Raw genomic sequence first — 22,892 nt, 5'->3', positions numbered from 1 at the left:
AAGCATGGCTACGATTCGGTTGGGATGCACCAAGTCTCTCATGTCAGCTCGCGGAACCACCAATGCATGGAATGCTATAAATTGGACAGAGTCTACCCTCTTCCGGGAGTTCACATCGTCTACTGCTCATTCACAAAACTTCTCGTAACATCACTCAACAATGGCACCCATCCTCGTCGTGCTCGGAAGCGGTCCAGGCATTGGCCTTACGACTGCCAAGCATTTCGCAAAGAAACACTTCAGCAAGGTTGTGCTGCTGTCCCGGAATTCTGAACGTTTGGAGAAGGAGAAGCGTGAAGTGGAAGCCGTCGCAAAAGAGGTTTGTCACTTGACACATCATAGCATAAAGATTTGCTAACATATCAATCAACTTTCAGGCTGGAAAGGATGTTCAAGTCACAACAATCTCAGTCGACCTCGCCAATTTCGATCAGCTTCGAGAAGCGTTCGCTTCAATCGAAAAGCTAGGCGAGGTGTCAACCGTATTCTTCAATGCCGCACGAATCAGTCAAAGTGAACCACTTAGAGCTCCAGTGGAGGAGCTGATCGAAGATTTCCACGTAAGTCTTCGTTGTGCGAAGCATGTGATGAACTCCCACTGATCTCTGCCTCCAGATCACAACCGGTGCTTTCTACATCACAGCACAGTGGTGCATCCCTCTACTCCAGAAACACAATGGAGCCGACACCTCTCACCCACCTTCTCTGATTGTCACCTCAAGCCACTTGCCAGAAGAGCCGGAGCCATATTTGCTCTCGCTCTCGGCTGTCAAAGCTTGCCAACAAAATGTCGTTCACTCTCTGAGGAAGGCGTTTGGCGAGCAAGTTCACATTGGAGTGATCAAAGTCTGCGGCGTTGTCAGTCCTGAAGAGCCGACTCGCAACCCGGAGAACATTGCAAAGGAGATTGTGGTATTTTACGAGTTGGACAGAAAAGATTGGGGAAGTGATGTTTTCGTGAGGTAGAGAAGAAACAGAGATGTGATGCAGTGTAGTGGTTGATCGTGGTAGACGACATAATTTGATTGATGGGTTATGCTGAACCATCCCAGCGTACAGTACATCTCAATGCTGTTGACTTTGTCTATTCAGTTACATTATGCAAAAATGCCTTCATTAATCATCGTGATCTTTCATCATTAATCGTCTAGAGGACACCAGTAGCACGGTTCTCCTTAACCTCAAAGCACTCCTCCTGCTTATCAGCGTCCTCGCTCGTGGCAGCATAAACAATCTCCTCGCCGTAGTATCGGTAAATGGCCCCAGTGTTGTAGTTCTGGACCTCGTACTGGAGGTGCAACTCGTTGTTGTCCTTCTCGATGTATGCGTAGAGTCGCTGAGTTTCGCTGACGTCGCCGCATTGGACGTAGTCTGTGCTCTCCAGGTCACCAGAGCACTTTACGTATGTTGGCGCAATGGCTGGGTGGTTTTCGGCGGAGCCCGAGACGGTGAGGTCGAAGTTGTAGTTGCATCCGACTGTGCAGCCGAAGACGAAGTTGGAGATTTCGAAGGTGCCTGGAAGGTCGGCGGCGTAGGACTCGCGCTTGGCTGGTGCTGCTGCTGCGAGGGAGGCCAGAGAGGCGGCGAGAATGGTGGAGTAGTACATTTTGTTGGTTTTGTAGTGGGTAGAGTTGTGGTGGAGATGTATTGAAGTCTTGATTGGAGATTTGTGTGGCGGATTGGTATGCTTGTTGCTGGATGATGACCTACCTTAGCGAGCGAGGGATTCTTGATATATATGTGATCGTGCTCTGCTCGTAACTCTGCTCTATGATGTCTTACACACAGCTCACGACTCACGTCGTGTCAGAAGTGTCGTGGCAATACGAAGTCGCTAGCAGACTGAAGTTGTATCGAAGGTGTATTTTTGGCCTCTGGCTCGGGTCGCGCGTGGCGCTACGTTGCCGATCGGCAAGCATTGCGTCACTTGCCAGCGCTGGATACGATTCGTACGGGTGCACGGTGAAGGTTCCGAAGTAGTGCTGCTATAAGCAGAGTGTCTTGGCGGCGTTGGGTTACATTGTGGTGGAGAGATGGGTGTAGTAAGTTCGTGAAGGTGGAGAGGCGGTGATGGATGGGAGATGCCCAGCCGGCAAGTGAAGCAGCTGTGCCCTGGTTCGACTGCTTCGTGGTGGCCTGCGCTCGCGAGACAGTGTCTAGGAGGGTGGTCAGCCGTGGTGAGACTGCGTCTTGCTGTCCCAGCCGAGCCGAGCTGGCAACAACACCGCTACAATACAAGCATCACCCGGCGGCAGCGGACCTTGAAAATGCTGGGGCGGCGGACGGGGCGGATTCCCCGACTGCCGCGGTGATAACGGCGACAATTGAACCTCACAAGGCCAGCGAGGGGCAGCGTGACGGGTTTTGTACAACACAACGCGTCGCAGGAGTCGCGTTCGTCAAAGGGCCCTTGGATGGCGCCATACTGGGTGGCGACTATCCATATCAACCGCACAGCGAATCACGTCCTAATGCAGCAACAGAGTTGGCGGCTGCGTCGGTACCAGATCCGGTGCGATGGAATATGTAGGCACAGGGGAGTGCACAAACGATTTGACACCAACGATCACGAAACACCATGAGGTGATCCAGCACAACTTGGTGCAATCTGACCTCGCTGCCTGCTGACAATTGCTTGCGAGCTCTATTGACTACTCATTCTGCTGCAGGAAGATGTAGCGTGCTACTTCCTATTCCATCTCTATACCACAGCCATGTCTACGCCGGCCGCAGACACGACAAACGACGCGTCGCCACTACTCTCGCCCGCTTCAGGAAGTGACACCAAGAGCTATGCATCTATCTCAGACCTTGAGCATCATGAACCATCAGCGTACGAGCCGAAGCCGGCACCTTCGAATCTCGAAGCAGATGTCCTCCCGGAGACGAGCGCGCTGGGCCGAAACTTGACTTGGAGCAGCGCTTATATCCTCACGATCAGTCGCGTGCTCGGGTCTGGCATATTTGCGACGCCGGGAGTGATATTCGCCTCAGTCGGGTCTACCGGTCTCAGCTTGACACTATGGATAGTCGGCGCCGTGCTGGCGTATTTCGGTCTCGCCGTGTCTCTGGAATACGGCTGTATGCTGCCCCGGAGTGGTGGTGAGAAGGTTTACCTCGAATTCACGTACCGGAGACCCAAGTACCTTGTCACGGTCCTCATTGCAACGCAAGCTATTCTTCTGGGCTTCACAGCAAGCAACTGCATAGTCTTTGCACAGTATACGCTCTTCGCATTGGGCGTGGAAGGAACGGATTTCATCAGGCAAACGCTCGCAGTCGGTCTGATAACATGGGTCACTGTCGTGCATGCAGGCTTCATGAAGACTGGCATCCGTATCCAGAACTTTCTTGGCTGGATCAAGATTGGTCTGATCGTGTTCATGATCTTGAGCGGCCTGTTTGTTGTCCTTTTCAAACGTGAAGAACAGCTTTCCAGCAATGTGCCGGCAACATTCGCAAAGACTGAGGATCTCGACTGGACTTGGGCTGGACTGTGGCAAGGCAGCATCTGGTCGTGGGGCGCAATTGCCACCTCAATCCTCAAGGTTTTCTACTCCTTTGCTGGACTGAACAACGTCAACAATGTACTCAATGAAGTGAAAGATCCAGTCCGCACCTTGAGATCAGTAGCGTTTACTGCACTGGCGACTGCTTGCGGCATGTACTTGCTGGTCAATGTGGCATACTTCATGGTCGTTCCACTGGACGAGATCAGAGGCAGCGGTGAATTGATTGCAGCCATTTACTTCGAGAGAGTCTTCGGCACCGCAGTCGGAAGACGAATTCTACCACTCATGGTAGCATTGAGCGCTGTTGGCAACGTTATGGTTGTAACATTTGCCCACTCTCGGCTGAATCAGGAAATCGCCCGAACTGGCTTGATGCCATGGTCACGGATGCTCTCTTCGAACGCGCCATTTGGCTCGCCGCTTGGTGGCCTGATCATAAATTACATTCCGTCCATTTTTGTTCTCACGATCCCCACAGGCGATGTTTACTCCTTCATCCTGGAAGTTGAAGGATATCCGGGACAAATTATCGCCTTTGCAACAGCCTTTGGACTCTTGTGGCTTCGTCTACGGAGGCCCGACATTCATCGACCTTACAAGGCTTGGGTCCCCGGGGTGCTTATAAGAATGGCCATTGCACTTGCACTCCTAGCAGCGCCATTCTTTCCTAGCGAGAAGCAGAGAGAAAAGGGCTTGATTGGAAGCGCAGCATACGCTCTTGTTGGCATCGCAATATTAGTGTTTGGTACGCTATACTGGTACTTGTTCGCTGAGGTGGTGCCCAGATGGAGAGGCTACAAGCTTGAAGACAGGACAGAGAGCTTGGATGATGGCACGACAATCACGACCATTGCTCACGTCCCGATCTGAGTCCAGGCGGACAGCATTGGTCTTGAAGACTATACAGCTAGAGGCAGAAGCTGATTATGCAAGTTTGTGCGACCTTGCCATAAAGCTGGCAGCCTGTCACGAGATGCGGCATGCCACTGCTCGGAGCCGGTGGCAGTGTGCTGCAGCCATCCTTCAAAGCATTGGTTCTCGGAGTATCAGGAGACGTGTAGAACGATGGTCCTCCGCCTTGGAATGGCAGCGGGGCGTTGAGGAGTAACGCCAGGTTGAACACGATCAATCCTGTTCTGCCTCGGCATCAGCAACGGTATGAGTGATCTTTTCAATACCGTATCTCCGTCGTTTGCTGCCAACTGCAGTGCTCGAGAGCTTGTCCCTCGCATCTCGCGTGTTACGCGTAGCTCATTTCTAATCAAGCTCCGGGATCTGCATGCACAATAGGCAGACACCCCAGTTTATGTGCAGATGGTGCATATTCCAGCTCCATCAGTTGAATGCGCGTAACGCGTGTAGGCCCCGCCGGTAAGCAATAAAGGACAAGGAACTGGACTCCGTTTGACGAGATGCATCGATTGGCTGCTTGCATTGGCAATCACCATCGTCACATAGCTATATCCTATTGCGTGCTTGCAGAGCTCTAGTGGCTGACATATGTCCTCGACATTGCGAATCATTAGGTACAACCATACTTGCACTGTATAAAGCCGTGCATTCGTGCTTTGCAATTTTGGAGTCTGCGTATCTCAATATCAGTCTTATCAACGACATTACATTGCTACTACCATGGCTACCGCAGCAGTCCAGCACCCAATCCACCAATCCTTCGGCAACGAATACCGCCAAACGGAAACTACTCCGATCATCGCCACTGAATATAAGAAGATTGAAAAGCATGATGTTCAGACCACACTGAACTTCTACAAAGACAACGAAGATGGATCGCCCCCAGCTCCAACATATGTCGGCAAGCCGGAAACCTATGAGCGACCGGTCAACACGCAAGACGTGACGATCCACGATGTTACCAGCGACGAAGACAAATATACTCTAGACAGCCATGGATTCCAATTTGTGCCGAGTGTCAGCGTTGAGAAAGATTTCCTCGACGATGATCAGATCAAAGATCGTTACTATAAGGAAGTTGATCAGCTGTTGAAAGACGTGTAAGTCTCCAGTGGGCAATCAGAAGCAAGAGTGATCAGTACTGAGTGGCGTACAACAGCACCGGAGCTTCACGAACATTTATCTTCGACCACACGATCCGTAGAGCAGTGCAAGATACTCGTACCGCTTCTGCCGAGAAAGACAAAGATTCGACAGAAGATGCGGAAGCTGTCGCTGCCAAACACAAAGCAGCTCTTCGTGGACCTGTTCGCCGAGTTCACATTGATCAATCATATGCTGCAGCTCTCTCCCGCGTTCCATTCCACCTTCCAGATGAAGCCGATAAATTGCTGAAGGGTCGCGTGCAATTGATCAACGTCTGGTAAGTCTCTCATTCCCACACAATAGAATCCCACCAAAGAAAAATTAAACTGACTTCGTTGCAGGCGCCCCATCAAAACCGTCCGCCGCGATCCTCTCACAGTCGCCCAAGCCCAAACAGTCGGCGAAAACGATCTCGTCCCTATCGGGCTCATCTACGAAGTCCGAAAAGGCGAAACTCTTGCCGTCAGACATAATGAGAACCAGAGATGGTTCTATAAGCATCATCAAACCCCAGCGGAGGCACTTCTGATCAAGTGTTTTGATAACAAGGCTGGTGTGGAAAGTGATGCGAAGTACAAGGATCGGGCGAAGAGAGTTCCGCATTCGGCTTTTGAGATTCCGGGTACGGAGAATGAGGAGGGGAGGGAGAGTATTGAGGTAAGGGCGCTGGTGTTTCATGAGGACGATGTGGAATGATCTGTTGGGTATTGGATGGTAGAGGGAGGGCGAGGGTTGTTAGACTAAGAATGGAATAGTGGTTGGCAGCTTCCAGAATGTGTATTGTTACTTTATGGTTTGTATTCATTCAGATGATGTACTCCACACACCAAAGGCTCTATGGGAATATGGCTTTGCTCATCAACACTCCGACTGCAGTACGTTGCCGTTGGTTCGTGAATTCATCGTTGTCGTCTCGTCATCAGTTTGAGCTCCAATGCTATCCGACTGCATCATCTCAGACTGCAGCATAACTGCATTCAGCAGGGTCGAGGTTTCTCCAAATTCCCGATACTTTGACCCTCTTGTCAACACTCAATTCTCAAATTCTTGAACTCAACAGTCAAGTTCTTATCCGGCTTCCCATCCGTAAAGATCGGCTTCGCCGCATAAACCCCCACAAAAATCTCCGCATTCTTCTTCCCTCTCTCCTCCAAAAACGCCCACGTAGCCTGCCTCAACGGGTACCGATCATTCTTCACAACATTATACACCCACAAATCCGCTGATCGCACACGAAAATAATTCGTTAGCAAACGCAAAGTCCAAATAAACCAACTTTCGCTCAAAACAAACCCCATCAAAAACTTCATCACAACGATACGTAATAAAGCTCGAACTGGGAAAGAAAAAATAGAATAAAACTCACTCCCATTCCTTTCAATCTCGAATCTTGACTCATATTTTCCTAGCCCTTTCGCAGCAGGGACGACAGGACTCAAACTCCAATCCGAGAAAGCATAAGCTCCCACGGTACCCAATTGTGGTTTTCCATTTTCCACTTCAAGGCCTGTCTTTAACCATTTTGCCCCTTTGACAGCCGCTGCGCCTTTCTTTCCGCTGTTCGGAAAGACGATCGCCAAACCACCCTGGTCGTAGCGGGTTTGCCAATCTGCTGAGACTGTGACGGCTGCGCGAACGAAGTCGGAAGATTTGCAGATGCGGTAGACGTAGGGTGCTGTGAAGTTGTCTGCTGCAGCGCCGGGAGCGGGACGCCAGATATCGGTGCCGGGTGGTGTGGTGATTGTGAAGGATTTCTGGCTGGAGGTTGGAGAGGAGGTATGCCTTATGTGAGGATTGTTGAGGCGGTTCCAGGGGCTTGGTGTTGCATCTTTCTTTTTGAGATCCGGATTGGATGAGGCGGTGATGGGAAGGATGTTCAGAAGTAGGAGCAAGAGAATGGTTGCGAGGGAACTAGAAGAGGAAGGCATTGTGCTTACGAAGATTGATGTGCCTTGGGTCTCGGAAAGATCATTTATCTTGTTGGTATACTGATAATATATGTGAAGTTCGAGTGGATGTTGGGTCACAAGATCTCGCTTGAGGTGGAGGTGGAGAAGTGGTGGCCAAGACGGAGTCCGTCCCGCCTTCCCGGCCATTTTGTTGATGTCAGCATATTCTGACTGTCCGGAACGACCGCGGTATAGCATTTGGGGTCAATAAAGACTTGTAGGGCGTGAAATTTGTCGTTGTAGATTGATTAGGTCCACTCCGGTCGAGAGGAGAAGTGACACTGTGGATCAAATGGCGATCATTTATGTTAGCAGGGAATCTAGTGACTACAAACAACCTTCCGGCGACCATATACAGCTATGCAGTGGAGCATTTCGGTATCACGGCCTCCCAATATGCATAAAACAATCTCGTGTAATCATCTCAGTGGTGCAGGGTATCTTACGAAATGCGCGCGTGCGCTCGAAAAATGTTGTGTGAATGAGTGTGATGTCCCTGATCTCAGCCTCCTCTTTCTCCCACATGTTCTCTCAGAGCCAAACAATGTGCGACGGAAGCGCTGACGATCATCAAGACCTGTTCAAGCATCTTCGTCCATGCTGTAGCTACTCTCGCTCGAGTTGGGCTGCTTCATGCCAATGTCGGTGTCCTCCGCGATGCGCAGCTGCACATTGCGCACATGACAGACAAGGAGTGCTAGAGCAAGCGAATTCCAGACATCGTAGTCCTTGAGGTTGTAGTCGAAGAGCGCCATTGGTTGGCAATGATCAGAGTCGACAGTATACGCCATGATAGCCACGATTGCATCTGACGCGAGGATGGCGTAGATTGTTGGGATTTCGTAGGACAGCAAAGTGCCGTCCGAGGTGCGAGAGACGGGAGACATTTCAACTGAGCGAGTCACTTCAAGTGCTGTCTTCCACTTCTTGACGAGAGCACGGCACTTGTCTTCTGCCATCGCTGTCATTTCCTCGCCAGGAGTGCCAGCTTCGGCATAGACTTGTACCAGGACTGGAATGGCGGTTTGCTTGTCGAGATCACTGTCATTCTGTGCCCACTTCAGGTATTCTTTCAGGTGGCGTTTGACTTCGAGCTCCGGCCTTCCATGCTGTGGATCTACTTCCTTGCGATCGCGGATGTGTCCGCCAAGATCCAGCAATTTTTGGAGTGCCTTGCCGGCTTTGAAGTGGCCATTGCGCAAACTGCTGATGAACGCTTCCTCGTCGCTGCTGTGGAACAGTCCGTCGGGCAAAAATCGGTACTCAAATTTCATGTATGCCGGGAGAATGGGCTCTCGGCCACGCAAGCCGATCCTCTGCATGAGGGTAATGTAGTCATCGTCCCATCCTTTGGCTCGTAGCTCTTCGGTTGAGATGTGCTTGCTGCTGAGCTCTGCTGGAATGTGAATCACCCTCTTCTTGGGAGGAGTATCGTTGAATTGCTCGTCGTCCACGCGCAGATCTGCGGATAGCTCGTCCTCATCACGAATGTATTCCGCAAAAGAAGGAGATGGTGACCTCGTCGCGGAACGCCTTGAAGGAGTTCTGAGGAAGGAACCTCGTTCTCCGAAATCTTCATGCATGGGCGAGCCAAGACGTCCTCTTTCATCGCTCTCAGGCGAGTAGTCCGTATCCTCCACTTCGATCTTGGGTTGCTTTGTACGGCGCCCTGAGCCATATTCGGGTGTGTGCAGACGCTTCCTCTTCGTGCTTCGGGGAGTGGTGGGTGCATTGAATTGCCACTCGCTGACCCTCTCGATAGGGCTCATTGATCTGGAAAACTTGGCCACATCGCCTGGTGAGAACTTTCTTGTGGGCGTCGCCGGGATGTCGGTGCGTGGTGTCGGCATCGTCGTGTTCGCCGGCTTCTGCGGTGAGACATAGTCCCAGAGGCTGTCAGAAAGCCGTTTCAAGAAGGCCATGGCAGGTGATGTCGCTCGGTCGCTCGATGGGGCGTAGTGAATCGAGTGGAGGGCGCGTCGGTATTCGTAGCAGGCAACGTCCTGTCGGTGTCGCAATGAGGAGAGAAGGTCGAGGTGGTGAGGACAAAGGGAAAAGTGAGCAGTGGTGGATGTTAGCCAGCGCCGGCGCCGGATTCGGGATGGTCACATTGTAGGACTATTCAGACAATAGGCTTCGATCTGAACAATGCGGTATGCACCTCAAACGCTAGCGCGTCGTCGCATCTGCCCGCTTTGGGGCAGGCGCGAACTTCGGCAGGGATCTTGCATGCCCCGCGCCTTGGCATGCATCCCAAACGACATCTCGACGTTCGCGGCTGCACTTCACTTTGCAACGCTACAGCCATCCAACGGTCATGCTATGCACCTCAATCTGTCTTGCTCTACATATTCAGAGCACTTAAGCGATACAGTGACCGCCGGGTTAACCGTCAATCGAGCCGTACAGCAGTATGCAAGTGAGAGCAGAAAATATTACTGAACTCACCAGGTCCAACCTCCACGAGTACAAGACGTATAGGCCATTGTTCAGCAGATGTCAGGCGTACAGGTCATCGCGGCTATTATACAATGCAACCGGAGTCTGTATACAGGATTTGCAGAATGAGTGCTCGCAGCCCCCACGTGCGTCAGTGGATTTCATTTCCACTCTGGTGCTCGCGTTGGTCACAAGTCTAACGACCGTTCATTTGTAACATGCGTCGCGTTTCGCTGCCACAAAGCTGGGATCCCGTTGAACCTCGCAGAAGTATTACTCTGATGCACCTGCCTCTGAGGCACGCTCAAAAACATGAAGATGCCATATCCTTTTGCAGCTGGTGTCTCAGAATTCCCACAGCGCGCGTCTGACACTGGAGACACGAAGGCAGGCGCTCGCCTTCGCGGAGTCGACGCGGGTGTCTGAACTACTCGAAGCCAGACCGTTGCGCTGTCTTCCAGATTCTGAGTCTTGGAAGCTCGCAGCGTCCAATTTCAAACGGAGGTAGGACGGCAGCTTCTTGCCAATTCTATTCGTCTAACAGCAGCTGCAGAGAAATGGAGAGCTCTGCTAGCCCGTGAGACTTTTACACCCCCTTATGCACAAGCCCATCAAGGTTCCGATGTGTGGGTATCATTCCCAGATCCACCTGCCACCACAGCTCGCTGAAACGCAAAGATTAACAGATTTATCTGAGGACATGTATCTCGAGTCCTCCTCGAAAGATCAATCCTCACTCCCATTCTGTCCCTTGTAGCCTTTGCATCAAATACTCCACTTCAACGATCTTCGTCAAAGGGATAACATGATCTTTATACATCGCGACCACAGCATCCACGGGGATCTTCTTTGGGGCATCTTGATCCAACATGGGATCATTTCCATACATTTCCGCTTTAGTTCTTAGTCTTTTCAAGACCTGTTCTTCAACCTTTGCATTCGTGATCGCTTCATCGATCCCCTTGCGATCCGCCGCTTTGATCAATTTGACAAATTTCTCTGGGTCCTCGCGGAATTTAGACTCGGCAACAAATTTGCCAAAGTGTATCCTACGAGAAAGAGATTGTAGACAAGATACGTCGGCGGTAGCGGCCGAGCCATAGTTTTCCTGAGCGGAGAGGGGTGACTTCTCGGCACGTTCGCGTTGCGGGCAGACGTTGGGTAGTATTTGTTCCACGTAGCGTTTCTTTAATTCTGAGTTTATTGTTACGTCGTTCTTCCAGAGAATTTCAGGGTATTCCAAGGGTGGGAGGATCACTTCTTCTAGGGCGTCTGGGAAGAAGGGATATTCGTCTGGGGATTGGTAACGGCGGATGCGGGATTGAGTGCGTTCTTGTTCGCGGAGGACCCAGTCTGAGAAACTGAGGTTGCTGCCTGGGAGCGATATAGCGCCTGGGGTGTAAATCGCTTCGTTGAGGGGGAATTGGGCGCGTTCGATCAGGTGGAAGATGACTGTGTCTTCGAGACGGATGAGCTGGTAGCGGATGTTGGAGAGGGAGAGGGCCTTCTCTGGGTCGGAGAGATCGATGGCGTGGTCCATGGTGGGATATTCCTGCTGTAGCGAGTAGTGCTGATACGTAGCGGAGTATCAATGAGTAGAAATATGTCTCTATGATTCCGAGGCCGTTGTCGGAAGTGAAGGTCTAGAGCGGAGCTGAGCCCGGTCGGCTTGCTTGGAAGCTTGTCGTGCGCAGTGAGGAGGCGGGCGTGACGTTGGTTGCTTTCACCATAAACAAAGTGTCGAGTGACCACTTCTCACCTGCACAAACATTCTTGTTGGCCGTTCTCTTGCGATGCGCGCTTCATAGCATGCCCGTGGTGTCCCGACATGGCCAGCCGAGGACGCAGCACATCGCCGCGGAAGAGCGCCAGGATGTCGCAGCAGCACCACCACGACGATGAGGAATCGATATTGAACGTATGAGACATGTTCATCTCTACGTGAACCAGTCCACTGATATATCATAACAGAGTCGCCAACTCGAAGCGTTCGGGCGCACCGTCCACGCCACCGCCTCGCAGCTCATCACCGGCATCCACGGCCACTCGTCCAGCGACGCTCCTGGCCAAGATCACTACCGCAACGCCCTCTCTTCAGTCCGCCGCTTCTCCCAACGACCTGCGATCCAGCGCTCCGTTTTCTCTTTCGCGAAGGCCAATCCACGCGAGCTCATCCGGTCGAATTTCAACACCAGCGAGATTGAACATCGCGCATTGACCTATCTGCCTGACGAACTAATTCGGAATGTCCCCGCGAGTAGTAGCCCATTTAGCTTATTTGAAGGGTTCAAGGCGAGTCTGCCGGACGAGGATGACGTTGGGAGACCCGGGAGAAGGAAGAAACACAGCCGACATGGCAGTATTGGGCAGAAACTGCTGCTGGAAGACGCAGAACAAGAAACGATTGCTGGACCTCCAAAATTGCAAAAGCTGAAGAGAGACAAAGATCGATTAGAGCATCGACTAGAGATGATGGGCATTCGAAAGACCATGTGTACGAGCGAGATTCGAGAAATTGACAACAAAATCGCGAACTTGAATACTATGCGAAAAGTGATATTGGGACGATTGGCTGGCCTGGAAGATGAAGAGAGGGAGCTGGAGCAGGAAGTGCTCGAAACGGCAGAGAAGCTTGAGACTCTGGAAGAAGAGCTTGCGGACGAAGCTGCATTGGCACAAAAGACGTCTGATTTGGCGAATATGGGAACTAAAAAGGAAGAAGGCGACGATGAGAAGAGTCAAGACAGTCCAGGCTTCATGTCGGAAAGCATATACGAGAAATTGCCTAAAGTGAAAGAGAGTCCAACAAAGACCAAGAGGAAAAAAGCCATCTCGAGAAGAATATCGATGCCAGTACTGCACGAGCACATGGAGCCTGGGTCGAGGATACGAGAAATTCCTGCGCATAACGACATAATAACAGCACTTGATTTCGATGCGCCATTCGGGACAATGGTCACAGCCGCACTGGACGACACGGTGCGAGTGTGGGACCTGAATGCGGGAAGATGCATGGGCATGCTGGAAGGACATTTATCGAGCGTGCGTTGTTTGCAAGTTGAGGAGAACATCGTTGCGACTGGTTCAATGGACGCGAGCATACGACTTTGGGATCTTAGCCAAGCAGACTATACTCCCGCCGTCAGCTCGAGCATCCACTCAAAGCCCATTCCGGAAGATGTCGAAGGCGAGGAAGGTGCATCTGCCACAGGCGAAGAACTATACACGCCCGCAGGCTCGGATTCTGGATCAGCACCGCAGCCTGAGATTCACGGCAATGCCATGCAAGATTGCCACATGTTCACGCTCTCGTCCCATGTTGCTGAGGTGACGGCGTTGAACTTCCACGGCTCACGCCTCGTTTCTGGCTCTGCTGACAAGACTTTGCGACAATGGGATCTCGAAAAAGGACGATGTGTGCAGACATTAGATGTACTCTGGGCTGCTGCACAAGCAGCGACCCTTCACTCTGTTCCTAGTGGCGCGGCATTGAACGGTGCTGCGACCGAGGGCAGTTGGTGGAAACCGACGGGCGGACGACTCCAGGGCGCCGAGGCAGATTTTATCGGTGCTCTGCAGGTATTTGATACGGCCCTTGCTTGCGGCACGGCAGATGGTATGGTTCGCTTGTGGGATCTGCGAAGCGGTCAGGTCCATCGACAACTTGTCGGTCATACCGGTCCTGTGACAGCGCTGCAGTTTGACGATATGTTCTTGGTCACCGCTTCGCAGGATCGAAGTGTTCGAGTAAGTTTAAGATCAAAGTCCCCGCCTTGTTGGTTCCTTTTGCTAAAATCTTTATCAGATATGGGATCTTCGCTCTGGCAATATCCACGATGCTTTCGCGTATGACGCGCCCATCACATCGATGCAGTTCGACACACGGCACATTGTTGCTGCGTCCGGCGAGGATGTCGTAAAGGTGTATGACAAGACCGACGGCGCGCAGTGGGATCTTGGCGCGGGCACGCTGAAGGACCAGGAGGAGGAGGACTCACGACCAGGAGTGGTAGAACGTGTCCGAATCCGAGACGGATATCTGATCGAAGGACGAAGAGACGGCGTGGTCGGCGTGTGGAGTTGCTGATCGAGCGCTGGAGCGCCGGACGTTGTGGCGCAGTGCGGCGTGTGTCGTTGAGACGAACTGGAGCCGCGAGGGAGCAGTGCGCCGCAGAGAGCAGTAGCGCTCGTCGGGAGCAAATGAGGGCCAGCAGGAACGGTCGCGTAAGAGAGGAGACAGTGTACAAATGAGCACCAGAGCTAAGCGAAGACCTGTGTACATATTCCTTCCCTGTGACAATACGAGCAGCGTTCTGACTCCCCTCAGCAGCATTTGTTGTGTGCAAAGTTTCTTATCCTTGCAGCACAAGATATTGCTCCGAAATGCTTACGAAAGATCTTTCTCGAGCATCCGTTGAGCCGCCCGGAATTCTTGGTCCAGAGCCGCTGGAGTCACATATCAAGCATACTTTTCGAGAAGTCTGGTGGACCCAAAGTTTCAAACTCGAGCAAGACTATTCAAGATGCCGCCTTTCACAATTCTTCCCACCACACTCCACAGATCCCTCACCCTCACCGAGAAATCAACGATGGAAGACTCAACAAACGTACTAGAGCAGATCGAAAACTCTCGTGCCCGGCTCGACGAGCTGATGCAATCGCCACCACCAACAACTGGCTCAGAACGATTCAGCCGCTTGGAGAATATCGCTCTCCAGACCTTGGAATTGTCAAAGCTCCTGTGGCGGCAAACGGAAGAATGGAGCAAAGCGATTGGGGATTTACGTCGTAGTCAGGAATCCCTATCTTATCAAATAAGAGAGCAAGAACAAAGCTTGAACGAGGTTTCGACAGAGATGAGCTGTCAAGATCATGAGATGCAGGAACTAGAAATCGGAACTGCCTCGCTAGGCGAAAAATTGAAGGAGCTTAAGAGCGAGGTTGGGAATTCGGGAGGCAAAACGTTGAAACGCCGCTTGGAACCGATGCTTGACCGTGCAAGGAAGGTGGCCAGGAAGGATGAGAGAGGAAGGGGCTAGAGAATACTTGCTTGCTGCTGGAGGACACTTCCGGCGCTCCTCTAGACGCTGATGACTTATGGAGATCTGGTTACTGCTGACTCATTGAGGTGAAGTGGTGCAACTTCCCCAGGTCTTCACTCCGCGAGTTCGCCAAGGGTTCGTGGAGATCACGCTCGAGTATGACAAGACTTTACTGCCACTTGCGAAAATGCAATCAACTTACAGTGCACATTCGGAAGCGGTCTCGTCACGCAAGGAAGACGTGGACTTACCAACTGAAGACACATGGTGGTGACCAAAAGCATCGATGAGGCCACCGCATTCTCCACTGATCTGGAGTTGCTTAAGTTTTACGGCTTCCATGTTTTGCGAGACCCCTATATGAACCAAGGTCTCGCACACGAAATAAAAGAATATAAGAACTATCTGCAGTTGACTCTCCTTTCTTCTCCCACAATACATCAACTTGATCCACTCATTCCGGAAAACTGGCCAAGGACTCTGCAAACTATCACCTGGAGCAGATGTCAAAATCAGCTGCCCAGCTCGAAGAGCTGTCGAGAGCACCAGTACAAGAAGCTTCTGAAGCAAGACACGAACGCTGGGAAGAAATGACTCGCGTCACCGCAGAACACAGAAAGGAGCCTAAGCAGCTTGCAAAGGCGCAAGAGGAGGAACGGAGGGACCGAGATCAAGAGAGTAAAAGTACCGAAGGGAACTTACAAGCTCTAGATCAAGAGACCCAAAGTGTCAACGGCAGGTTCCAGTCCTTAGAACAAAAGATTGAAAGTATCAACAGGGCCGTCCAATCCCTAAAACAAGAAACAGCAAGTCTCAAACAAGAAAGCAAAAATTTCAAACGAGATTTACAGTCCCAAAATCAAATGGTCAAAGATCTAAGGCGAAGCATCGAGGCCTCAGAACGACGCATGGAAGAAAATTGGAGAATGCTTAAGGAGAGTGGCGAAAAGTTGAAGCGTCAACAGCGGGAAATCGAAGAGCTTGATCATGGGATTGCTTCGCATAAGGAAGACATGGCTGGGTCACGAAGAGACGTTGTTGATATATCAACGCAGGTGCGCAGTACGCAAAGACTGGTGGACGGAGTGGAGCGCTTCCTTCCAATACTGTATCCGGGATTCACGCCCGCGCCAGACGATGCCAGGAGATCGCCATCAAAGAAGGATATTAAAGTCAGGAGACGCTAGGGAGTATGTGCCTGCTTCACGATCTGGTTTGCACTGCTTTGCGTGCGGAGGATTTCAGACTTGATCGCTGATCGAAGCACATTATCTCTCACGAATTTCTCTTAATCGCGATTGGCACAACAGCGCCCGCCGCGACCCATACGTCTGGGTGTCCGATCGCCTGATACAATGCACGAATCGCACCCGAGTGTGTCGTCAAAGATATGAAAGTACTGGAATCCTCGCTGAAAACTTCCGCCAGAAAGTTATTTATTACCTCGACACGTTCTGTCAACGTTTCTCTTCTGTCAAACTTCCACCGGGTGTCTTCTTCGGTCATTCCAGATTCGATTTGATACTCTGGAAACTCAGCTTCGATACTGGGTTTTGAGCTTCTTTTGTCGCAGGTGTGAATACCCGTTATCTCGCGGAGGGACTCTTTGATAATGGGCTCGAATCTCAGTTCTGGGATGTCCTGGAATGCCAAGCTTGTTGTTTGCAGAGCTCTTATTAAAGGGCTGGAGTAAATTGTCTGCGGAAGCGGGACCTTGTCGACTTGAGAAGCGTGGAGCCAAAAGGATCGCAAGTCTTGAGCCTGCTGTTTGCCCTTGGAAGTTAAGCGTGCGTCAAGCCATGTCGTCTTCTCATCTCCTGACAGGCGAGCCCAGTGCGCTTCCCATTCGTGGCGGCCGACTTCACGTTCTTTTACGTTGTGGACACCTTCGCCATGGCGGGTGACGAAGAAGACTTTGTGTCGGCAGCCTTGTGGTGCCGCGTTAAGTACTGCAAGATGCTTCTCTAGGCGTTGCCACTGAGTATCTTGATCACCAGCAGTGAAAGCCTGATCCTGATAATCTTGTTGAATGATACCGAGAGCGGGGAGGGTTGTCTGGTTTTGCTTAGTCATGAAGGTCAAATTGAGATGGTGCATTCGGGTCCTCACTGACTGCTCGGAAACCCCCTTCTGGGCCAGTCGGATGGCCATCATGCTCGAAATAGCCTGGAACAAACTCGAACCTCAATCTTGGCGACATACTTCGAATATTGAACAAGCAACTGATTACCAGCACGATTTTCATGCTCTGGAAGGCGGGGCACAGAGAGGAAAGTATGGTGAAGGTCTGCAGACTTAGCGTACGCCTATCTGTCGTGTGGCTGTTGCCGATTATGCATTGATCTGTGTAGCACAGTGACATGCAGAGGGAGCTCGACAGCTTCGCCACGTAGATGGTACCATGGAGCTCATTTATCATTTTGGACATCTAGTGGCGTCTTTGCCTGCAGCCAAGGCCCCGTTCAGCACTCTCATCACGCTCGGGCTTGCCTTCGTTTGACACGAGCAGACTGACGACAGTCTACAGCTTGGACCTCCCGATGGGCGTTAGCTACTTTCTCGCACGAACAAGTTGCTACTGATCATGGCCGAGGTGCAGTACAGCGAGCAATTATGTGGCGTGAACATCCCCACGACAACTGGCGCCGTTAACCTCGATGTTCGACGAGCTGTTTATGAAACGGAAAGCGTTCGACTCCTTAGTCCTCAGGCTTTTCGACTACTCCAGGTTGTACGTACACCTAGTGGCGTCGTATTTCGATTTCACGCGATCGATGCGAATTCGACCGCTCCACCCTACACTGCATTGTCCTACGCCTGGAGGTCGCCTTTGAGGCAAATGCAACGTTTCGATTTCTCCAAGGATGTATGGTGTACAATAATCTGCCAGGTCTACGAGAACCGGACAGGGTGGCAGGGTCACCGCATGCTTGTGCTGCAGAATTTGCATTCCGCATTGACGCATATCGTATCGTTACAACCGCCGGTCGAATACTTATGGGCCGATGATCTATGTATCGATCAGAGCAATCTAGAAGAGAAAAAGAAACAGGTCCAGCAGATGGGAAGAATCTTCCAGCAGGCCGAGCGCACGGTGGCATGGTTAGGAGAAAGCGATGAAGCGTCTGATAAGGCCATACCTTTGATCAACGCTTTGTGCAAGCTTTCACGCGAACAGGCACAATTGCTGCATCCTCAGAATTTGGACGGCCGGCTTGGTCAGGCGCTTTTGCCTGGCTGTTCGAGTCTTGATCATTGGAAATCGCTGGCTCTATTCTTCCGAAGGTCGTGGTTTTCCAGAGCTTGGGTAGTCCAGGAGGTGATCTTGACTGTGGCCAACTCACAACCTCACTTCGAAAGCAAGTCATCAGCTTTGAGCCCAGGAGATGGCCATAATTCGTCAACCTTTGAGTCAGATGAAGCACGCTTGTTGGTTCTATGTGGGCCTCAGAAATTAAGCTGGACTCAGCTCACTTTCGTTTCCGACCTCCTCATCACTGGAGACCTCGGCAGACATTTCAGCGATCCGACAGTATATCCTTTTGACCATGACCAAAATGCCGTGTCTTTGTCCCACGGGAGTCCGGCGAAATTAGCAAGTGCTGCGAGAGGTCTCTACAAGACCCATTCGTTTTTGCCCTACCTCATCCGAGCTCGCGATTTTGACAGTAGTGATCCGAGAGACAAGATCTACAGCTTGTTATCCATTGCCAGAGAAAATTTCCGCATATCTGCAACAGCGAATTATCAGATATCAACTCAGCAGACATACACAGCGATCGCACGACAAATGCTCACGGACTCGGTGGACGACGAGAGATTGCATATTCTGCATCAAGTTGAATGTCGGCGTGCGCCTCAACACCAGGATCTGCCATCGTGGGTACCAGATTGGAGTTGTTCCGGTGGAATCGGCCTAGGTATTACGAGCTACCAAAGATATGCAGCAGCTGGTGACCTACCAATCGTGCAACCGCACTTTGCTGATGATGGCAAGACTTTGATCCTTAAAGGCAGCCAAATTGCAATCATTAGCAAAACTGGCGAAACGAAGAAAGAAGTGGAGAATGCTAAACCGCTGCAGTTTCCTGGCTGGCTTGCATTGCTAGAAGGGCTTCAAGAGCGCGCCGCGGTCATGAAATCTTCTGATGATGACGATGTCTTTGAGACTCTCTGGCGTACTCTTGTAGTGGATACTGATAGGGAGGGAAAGTGTCCCGCAGACAACGGGAAATGGCGACTTGGTACTTCGTTCAGGGAGTGGGTCGTCGCATTAGCCAGAATGAACCAGGATCCAAGCGATAGCCAACGAGCTCCTGGAGACACTCCTCAGGGCACAAGTTCAGCATTGCGAACGACCACACTTTTCGAAGCTTTATGCGCTCTGCATCGTATCTCCAGCCCCCATGTTCGCGACTCTCTCGAAAGGATGTGCGCTAGAAGTTCGAAAACCGACAGCGTTTTGAAAGCACCGATCAGCCAGATGAATGCATACATCGATCCAAAGCACAGCCATGATGCATCACTTCCTGGAATCAGTATACTTCCGACTGCTCACCATGATTTCGAGCTATGTTTTTCTCATCGTGTGCTACTTCGTCTGTTCCTCACCAACACAGGACACTTAGGACTTGGTACAGATGCTCTCCTCCCAAAAGACACATTATGGCTTGTGCCAGGTTCTCGCGTTCCTTTGATCCTGCGGCCTTTCCCAGGATCGTATGGCGAGAGAGGCAAGTCTCGCTATAGCCTAATCGGAGGCGCGTATGTGCACGGCATCATGCATGGCGAGCTGTTGAACGACCCAATGTGCGCTCCGTTGCACGATGGGCAGTCGGAAGAATGGGTGGAGATCGTGTAGGTGCTATATGCAGGCGTGAGACCGTGTGTTGAGCGTGGGTATCGGTAGGGCGAAAGTCGAGTGATGAAGGCCAATGCACTTTGATGACTGCGTATCGAAAGCCGCATAGAACTGGACGCTGTTATGATAGCCTGCCCATTTTCCCAATCGGTAGCCGCGCGCGATCATTCAACCCTGCTTTCTGTTTCGCTCTCTGCTCGATCTTCTTCGAAGCAAGTTGCACCAATGACTTTTGCTGGGTCCTGTCTTTGGGACCGGATACAGCTTCCAGGACATGTCCATCCCCGCCACCAAACTCGATCTTCTTGTACCGTGTGTCCCATACTATTCCCAATTCCCTCGCCTTCCCGGCAGGTGACCATCCCAACGTCGGCAAGCCCACAATAGTTTTGGACTGATTGACTTCGATAGTGGAACTCTTTCCGTCATCGATTTTCATAGTTATGAGGGGCTGCGACCATTTCGCCTCGCCTATACTATACAGAATGGCGTCAAGTGCCCGGCGGGAGGCGGAATTCGAGCAGGACATACGGAGGTTGCGTATGTCGGTGTGATGAAGGAAACCAATAGAGAACCGGAGATGTTCAGAAGGTGTAGATGAGGGGGGCTTTGAGTGATGTCGGCCAATTCGAACCCAGTATCTGTTGTCCCAAAGGAGGAAGTTGGTCCAAGGAATCTTACTGTGAGAAGGATCCAACACAAGCTCGCTGAATGACATAGCTTTCGCCCGTATGTCGCGTTCGGGGTTTTGTCGAGAGAGCGTGAATTGGCTGTTATCGGCACCCTTTCTTGACGTCCGCTGCGGACACTTCACAATCATAGTGCCTTGAAGCTGGGCATCAGATCTTGAGGCTTCCGGGGTCTCAAAGAGTACTTTCATCGCGGGGTCCAAGTCCTGCAATGAGATGTCTTGCTTGGGAGATACGAGGCTGAGTAGCTTTCGAGCCAGCAGGGCCTTGACATGATATGGCTCGCCGTCTACCGTAAAACCGAATTCGTATTGTGGTGGCAGCGAGAAGTTGGCCCTAGCAGTCTTGAGATCCAGCTTGATGGCCATGTTGTCGTAGATTTCCTTCGCTCGTGCTTCGAACAACCTGTGTCGGTCGTGTACGGAATGAGCCAGGTCAGATAGGCTCTCACGCCGGAGAGCTTTTGGCAGAGAGCTGCTGCGGTGTAGGTGCCGAATGGTGTTTCGCACTGTCAAAGTTTTGTCGGCATTCGTGCTGTCTTCGAACCATCTCACGTTGCCTTTTTGGCACACTGATACCAATTGGTCCTTGGCGAATGACAGGAGAGGGCGGGTGATGTACACACCACCATTCTCAATGAGCATGTGCTTGGACGCAGGCAATTGACCATTACGCGTAGAGAGAGATGCACCATCCTCTGTCGTGTTAAGATCCCGTCTAGCACCACTGCCATCGACACCCCAGATGCCTTTACACTCAGGGATGGGCGTGATCTCTCTGATGCCTTGAAGACCTTCGCCCAGATATTGAGCAATGATCCTGGATAGCACTGTTTCTGCAAGATCATCGGCATGATGAGCGACCTGGAGCGTCGAAATCCTCTGTAGAGAGCACGCTTTCCCCAGCGCTTGGTATCGCAAGCGGCGTGCAAGAGTCTCAAAATTCTTCAACTTTCTTGGGTCTCCATGGGCAGTCCAGTCAAGCTTCAGGATCTCCGGATCTATGCCGAGGCGTTGTAATTCTTCGGCGACCTTAAAGGCCTCGTCACTGCTCTCTGGCCGCACGCCGTGGTCGACGATGAAACCAGTGAAATTATGTTGCCGATATTCCTTCTTGTAACTGCTGCAGATGCTGGCCAGTGCCATCGAATCGACGCCACCGCTGACTGCTAGACCTAATGACAACAGTATGTTAGCGATGTCGCTAAGAGTTTTGCATGCTTGCCATACCTAGCCGGCCTTTTGGAGCGAGGTTGAAATGATGCTCGAGCGAGTTCCAAACATGGCGCTCAAGGTTGCCAATTGCATGTGCCTTGGCAGCCGCGCTGACATGACCGGCGCTGAACAGCATTCCCGATAAGACATGGCGCCTAGTACTCGGGGCACATGGAGAATTTGAAATGCAGTTGTGTCGCGAGGAGATGGTGTCGTCGGAAGAGACTTCCGCGTCTCCCAATCTGCCAAGACCTGCTCTCGCCACGACTTCTACGCGTCGATTCTTCATTTCCATCCTTTACTCTTCACCTTCCCTACAAGGATCGCTACGGCCCATGGTTCAGAGCGATTCGGGCATGAATCGGTTGGAAGATGGCAGTTGAGTCTGGTCAATGGCCTGGGAGGACAGTGCTCTGTTTCGCCAACCAGTCAACATCCACCATCAGACACGAAAATGTACCAAGAGCAGTTTGCAATACTCTGTCCACGCCATCGCTCCTCACGCAAGCCATGAAGGATCCTTTGGGAGCAATGACTGGCAATGGCTGCCCAGTCCGGCTGCAAAAGCGCTGAATCATGCCCTGCTGAGCTCAGTTTTCAAAATGCACGCAGTGCCACGCAGTGCCACGCAAGCAATCACAGCTCGACAAGTCCCGTAACTGCGTTCGACGGCCTTCGACCAGTCGAATAACATGCCTATCTCATGCGAGGCGCTGCAAAATTCTGCTGATATGCCTGGGCACACTCACAGTGGCGGAACATCCTCGCCAAGGACCCGAAGAAGACGATCGCGGCCGAATCTGTAGCAATGAGGGCTCAGCACGGTTTGCACTAATCACGCAGCGCCCGCACAGCCTGTGGCGCTGTATATCGAAATATTCATTTAGCTGTGGCGCGCAATGATGTCGCACTTGGGGTGCCCAGCACAAAGGCTCTGCGCCCCATCTGACGATACCTTGAGGCATACCTTCCGCCAGCCAATGAACTTCCAACCCGCAGGTATGCATCATCTCAAGCAGACTGTAGGCCAATTTGGGCTGATAAATCACCTTGTGGGACTTCTACCGTCTTTCTATGTTCTATGTCTATCCAAGCGTCATTCCCATCTCTCCATTCTCATTCAATTGG

The 22,892-nt window shown here is 51.6% G+C and overlaps 12 protein-coding genes across 12 annotated transcripts; 6 read left to right on the top strand and 6 right to left on the bottom strand.

The window, feature by feature from the left end:
- Positions 1 to 160: 160 nt before the first annotated feature.
- Positions 161 to 966, top strand: CKM354_000502100 (uncharacterized protein; the record flags this gene model as incomplete). The annotated part of the gene is made up of 3 exons (XM_044800277.1): positions 161 to 319; positions 378 to 560; positions 616 to 966. 3 exons carry the CDS (start codon positions 161 to 163, stop codon positions 964 to 966), a joined length of 693 nt encoding a protein of 230 aa, XP_044656212.1.
- Positions 967 to 1,147: 181 nt separating this feature from the next.
- Positions 1,148 to 1,606, bottom strand: CKM354_000502000 (uncharacterized protein; the record flags this gene model as incomplete). Its single annotated transcript, XM_044800276.1, has 1 exon — positions 1,148 to 1,606. One exon carries the CDS (start codon positions 1,604 to 1,606, stop codon positions 1,148 to 1,150), a length of 459 nt encoding a protein of 152 aa, XP_044656211.1.
- A 1,108-nt stretch (positions 1,607 to 2,714) lies between these two features.
- On the top strand, positions 2,715 to 4,382 carry CKM354_000501900 (uncharacterized protein; the record flags this gene model as incomplete). Its single annotated transcript, XM_044800275.1, has 1 exon — positions 2,715 to 4,382. One exon carries the CDS (start codon positions 2,715 to 2,717, stop codon positions 4,380 to 4,382), a length of 1,668 nt encoding a protein of 555 aa, XP_044656210.1.
- A 762-nt stretch (positions 4,383 to 5,144) lies between these two features.
- Positions 5,145 to 6,266, top strand: CKM354_000501800 (uncharacterized protein; the record flags this gene model as incomplete). Its single annotated transcript, XM_044800274.1, has 3 exons — positions 5,145 to 5,524; positions 5,584 to 5,847; positions 5,912 to 6,266. 3 exons carry the CDS (start codon positions 5,145 to 5,147, stop codon positions 6,264 to 6,266), a joined length of 999 nt encoding a protein of 332 aa, XP_044656209.1.
- Positions 6,267 to 6,595: 329 nt separating this feature from the next.
- Positions 6,596 to 7,498, bottom strand: CKM354_000501700 (uncharacterized protein; the record flags this gene model as incomplete). The annotated part of the gene is made up of 2 exons (XM_044800273.1): positions 6,596 to 6,792; positions 6,937 to 7,498. The coding sequence occupies 2 exons, from the start codon at positions 7,496 to 7,498 to the stop codon at positions 6,596 to 6,598; spliced, it is 759 nt and encodes a 252-aa protein (XP_044656208.1).
- A 602-nt stretch (positions 7,499 to 8,100) lies between these two features.
- CKM354_000501600 (uncharacterized protein) lies at positions 8,101 to 9,441 on the bottom strand (the record flags this gene model as incomplete). Its single annotated transcript, XM_044800272.1, has 1 exon — positions 8,101 to 9,441. One exon carries the CDS (start codon positions 9,439 to 9,441, stop codon positions 8,101 to 8,103), a length of 1,341 nt encoding a protein of 446 aa, XP_044656207.1.
- A 1,250-nt stretch (positions 9,442 to 10,691) lies between these two features.
- On the bottom strand, positions 10,692 to 11,498 carry CKM354_000501500 (chorismate mutase ARO7; the record flags this gene model as incomplete). The annotated part of the gene is made up of 1 exon (XM_044800271.1): positions 10,692 to 11,498. The coding sequence occupies one exon, from the start codon at positions 11,496 to 11,498 to the stop codon at positions 10,692 to 10,694; it is 807 nt and encodes a 268-aa protein (XP_044656206.1).
- Positions 11,499 to 11,786: 288 nt separating this feature from the next.
- CKM354_000501400 (uncharacterized protein) lies at positions 11,787 to 14,045 on the top strand (the record flags this gene model as incomplete). The annotated part of the gene is made up of 3 exons (XM_044800270.1): positions 11,787 to 11,876; positions 11,930 to 13,705; positions 13,764 to 14,045. 3 exons carry the CDS (start codon positions 11,787 to 11,789, stop codon positions 14,043 to 14,045), a joined length of 2,148 nt encoding a protein of 715 aa, XP_044656205.1.
- Positions 14,046 to 15,503: 1,458 nt separating this feature from the next.
- On the top strand, positions 15,504 to 16,187 carry CKM354_000501300 (uncharacterized protein; the record flags this gene model as incomplete). The annotated part of the gene is made up of 1 exon (XM_044800269.1): positions 15,504 to 16,187. The coding sequence occupies one exon, from the start codon at positions 15,504 to 15,506 to the stop codon at positions 16,185 to 16,187; it is 684 nt and encodes a 227-aa protein (XP_044656204.1).
- Positions 16,188 to 16,275: 88 nt separating this feature from the next.
- CKM354_000501200 (uncharacterized protein) lies at positions 16,276 to 17,200 on the bottom strand (the record flags this gene model as incomplete). Its single annotated transcript, XM_044800268.1, has 2 exons — positions 16,276 to 17,055; positions 17,114 to 17,200. The coding sequence occupies 2 exons, from the start codon at positions 17,198 to 17,200 to the stop codon at positions 16,276 to 16,278; spliced, it is 867 nt and encodes a 288-aa protein (XP_044656203.1).
- Positions 17,201 to 17,584: 384 nt separating this feature from the next.
- Positions 17,585 to 19,861, top strand: CKM354_000501100 (uncharacterized protein; the record flags this gene model as incomplete). The annotated part of the gene is made up of 1 exon (XM_044800267.1): positions 17,585 to 19,861. The coding sequence occupies one exon, from the start codon at positions 17,585 to 17,587 to the stop codon at positions 19,859 to 19,861; it is 2,277 nt and encodes a 758-aa protein (XP_044656202.1).
- A 121-nt stretch (positions 19,862 to 19,982) lies between these two features.
- On the bottom strand, positions 19,983 to 21,900 carry CKM354_000501000 (uncharacterized protein; the record flags this gene model as incomplete). The annotated part of the gene is made up of 2 exons (XM_044800266.1): positions 19,983 to 21,724; positions 21,780 to 21,900. The coding sequence occupies 2 exons, from the start codon at positions 21,898 to 21,900 to the stop codon at positions 19,983 to 19,985; spliced, it is 1,863 nt and encodes a 620-aa protein (XP_044656201.1).
- Between the last annotated feature and the right edge of the window lie 992 nt (positions 21,901 to 22,892).

The sequence above is a fragment of the Cercospora kikuchii genome (genome assembly GCF_019650295.1).
Source record: "Cercospora kikuchii DNA, contig_00003, whole genome shotgun sequence".
In the NCBI taxonomy this organism is placed as follows: domain Eukaryota; kingdom Fungi; phylum Ascomycota; class Dothideomycetes; order Mycosphaerellales; family Mycosphaerellaceae; genus Cercospora; species Cercospora kikuchii.
This window is presented reverse-complemented; position numbering and strand designations above follow the sequence as displayed.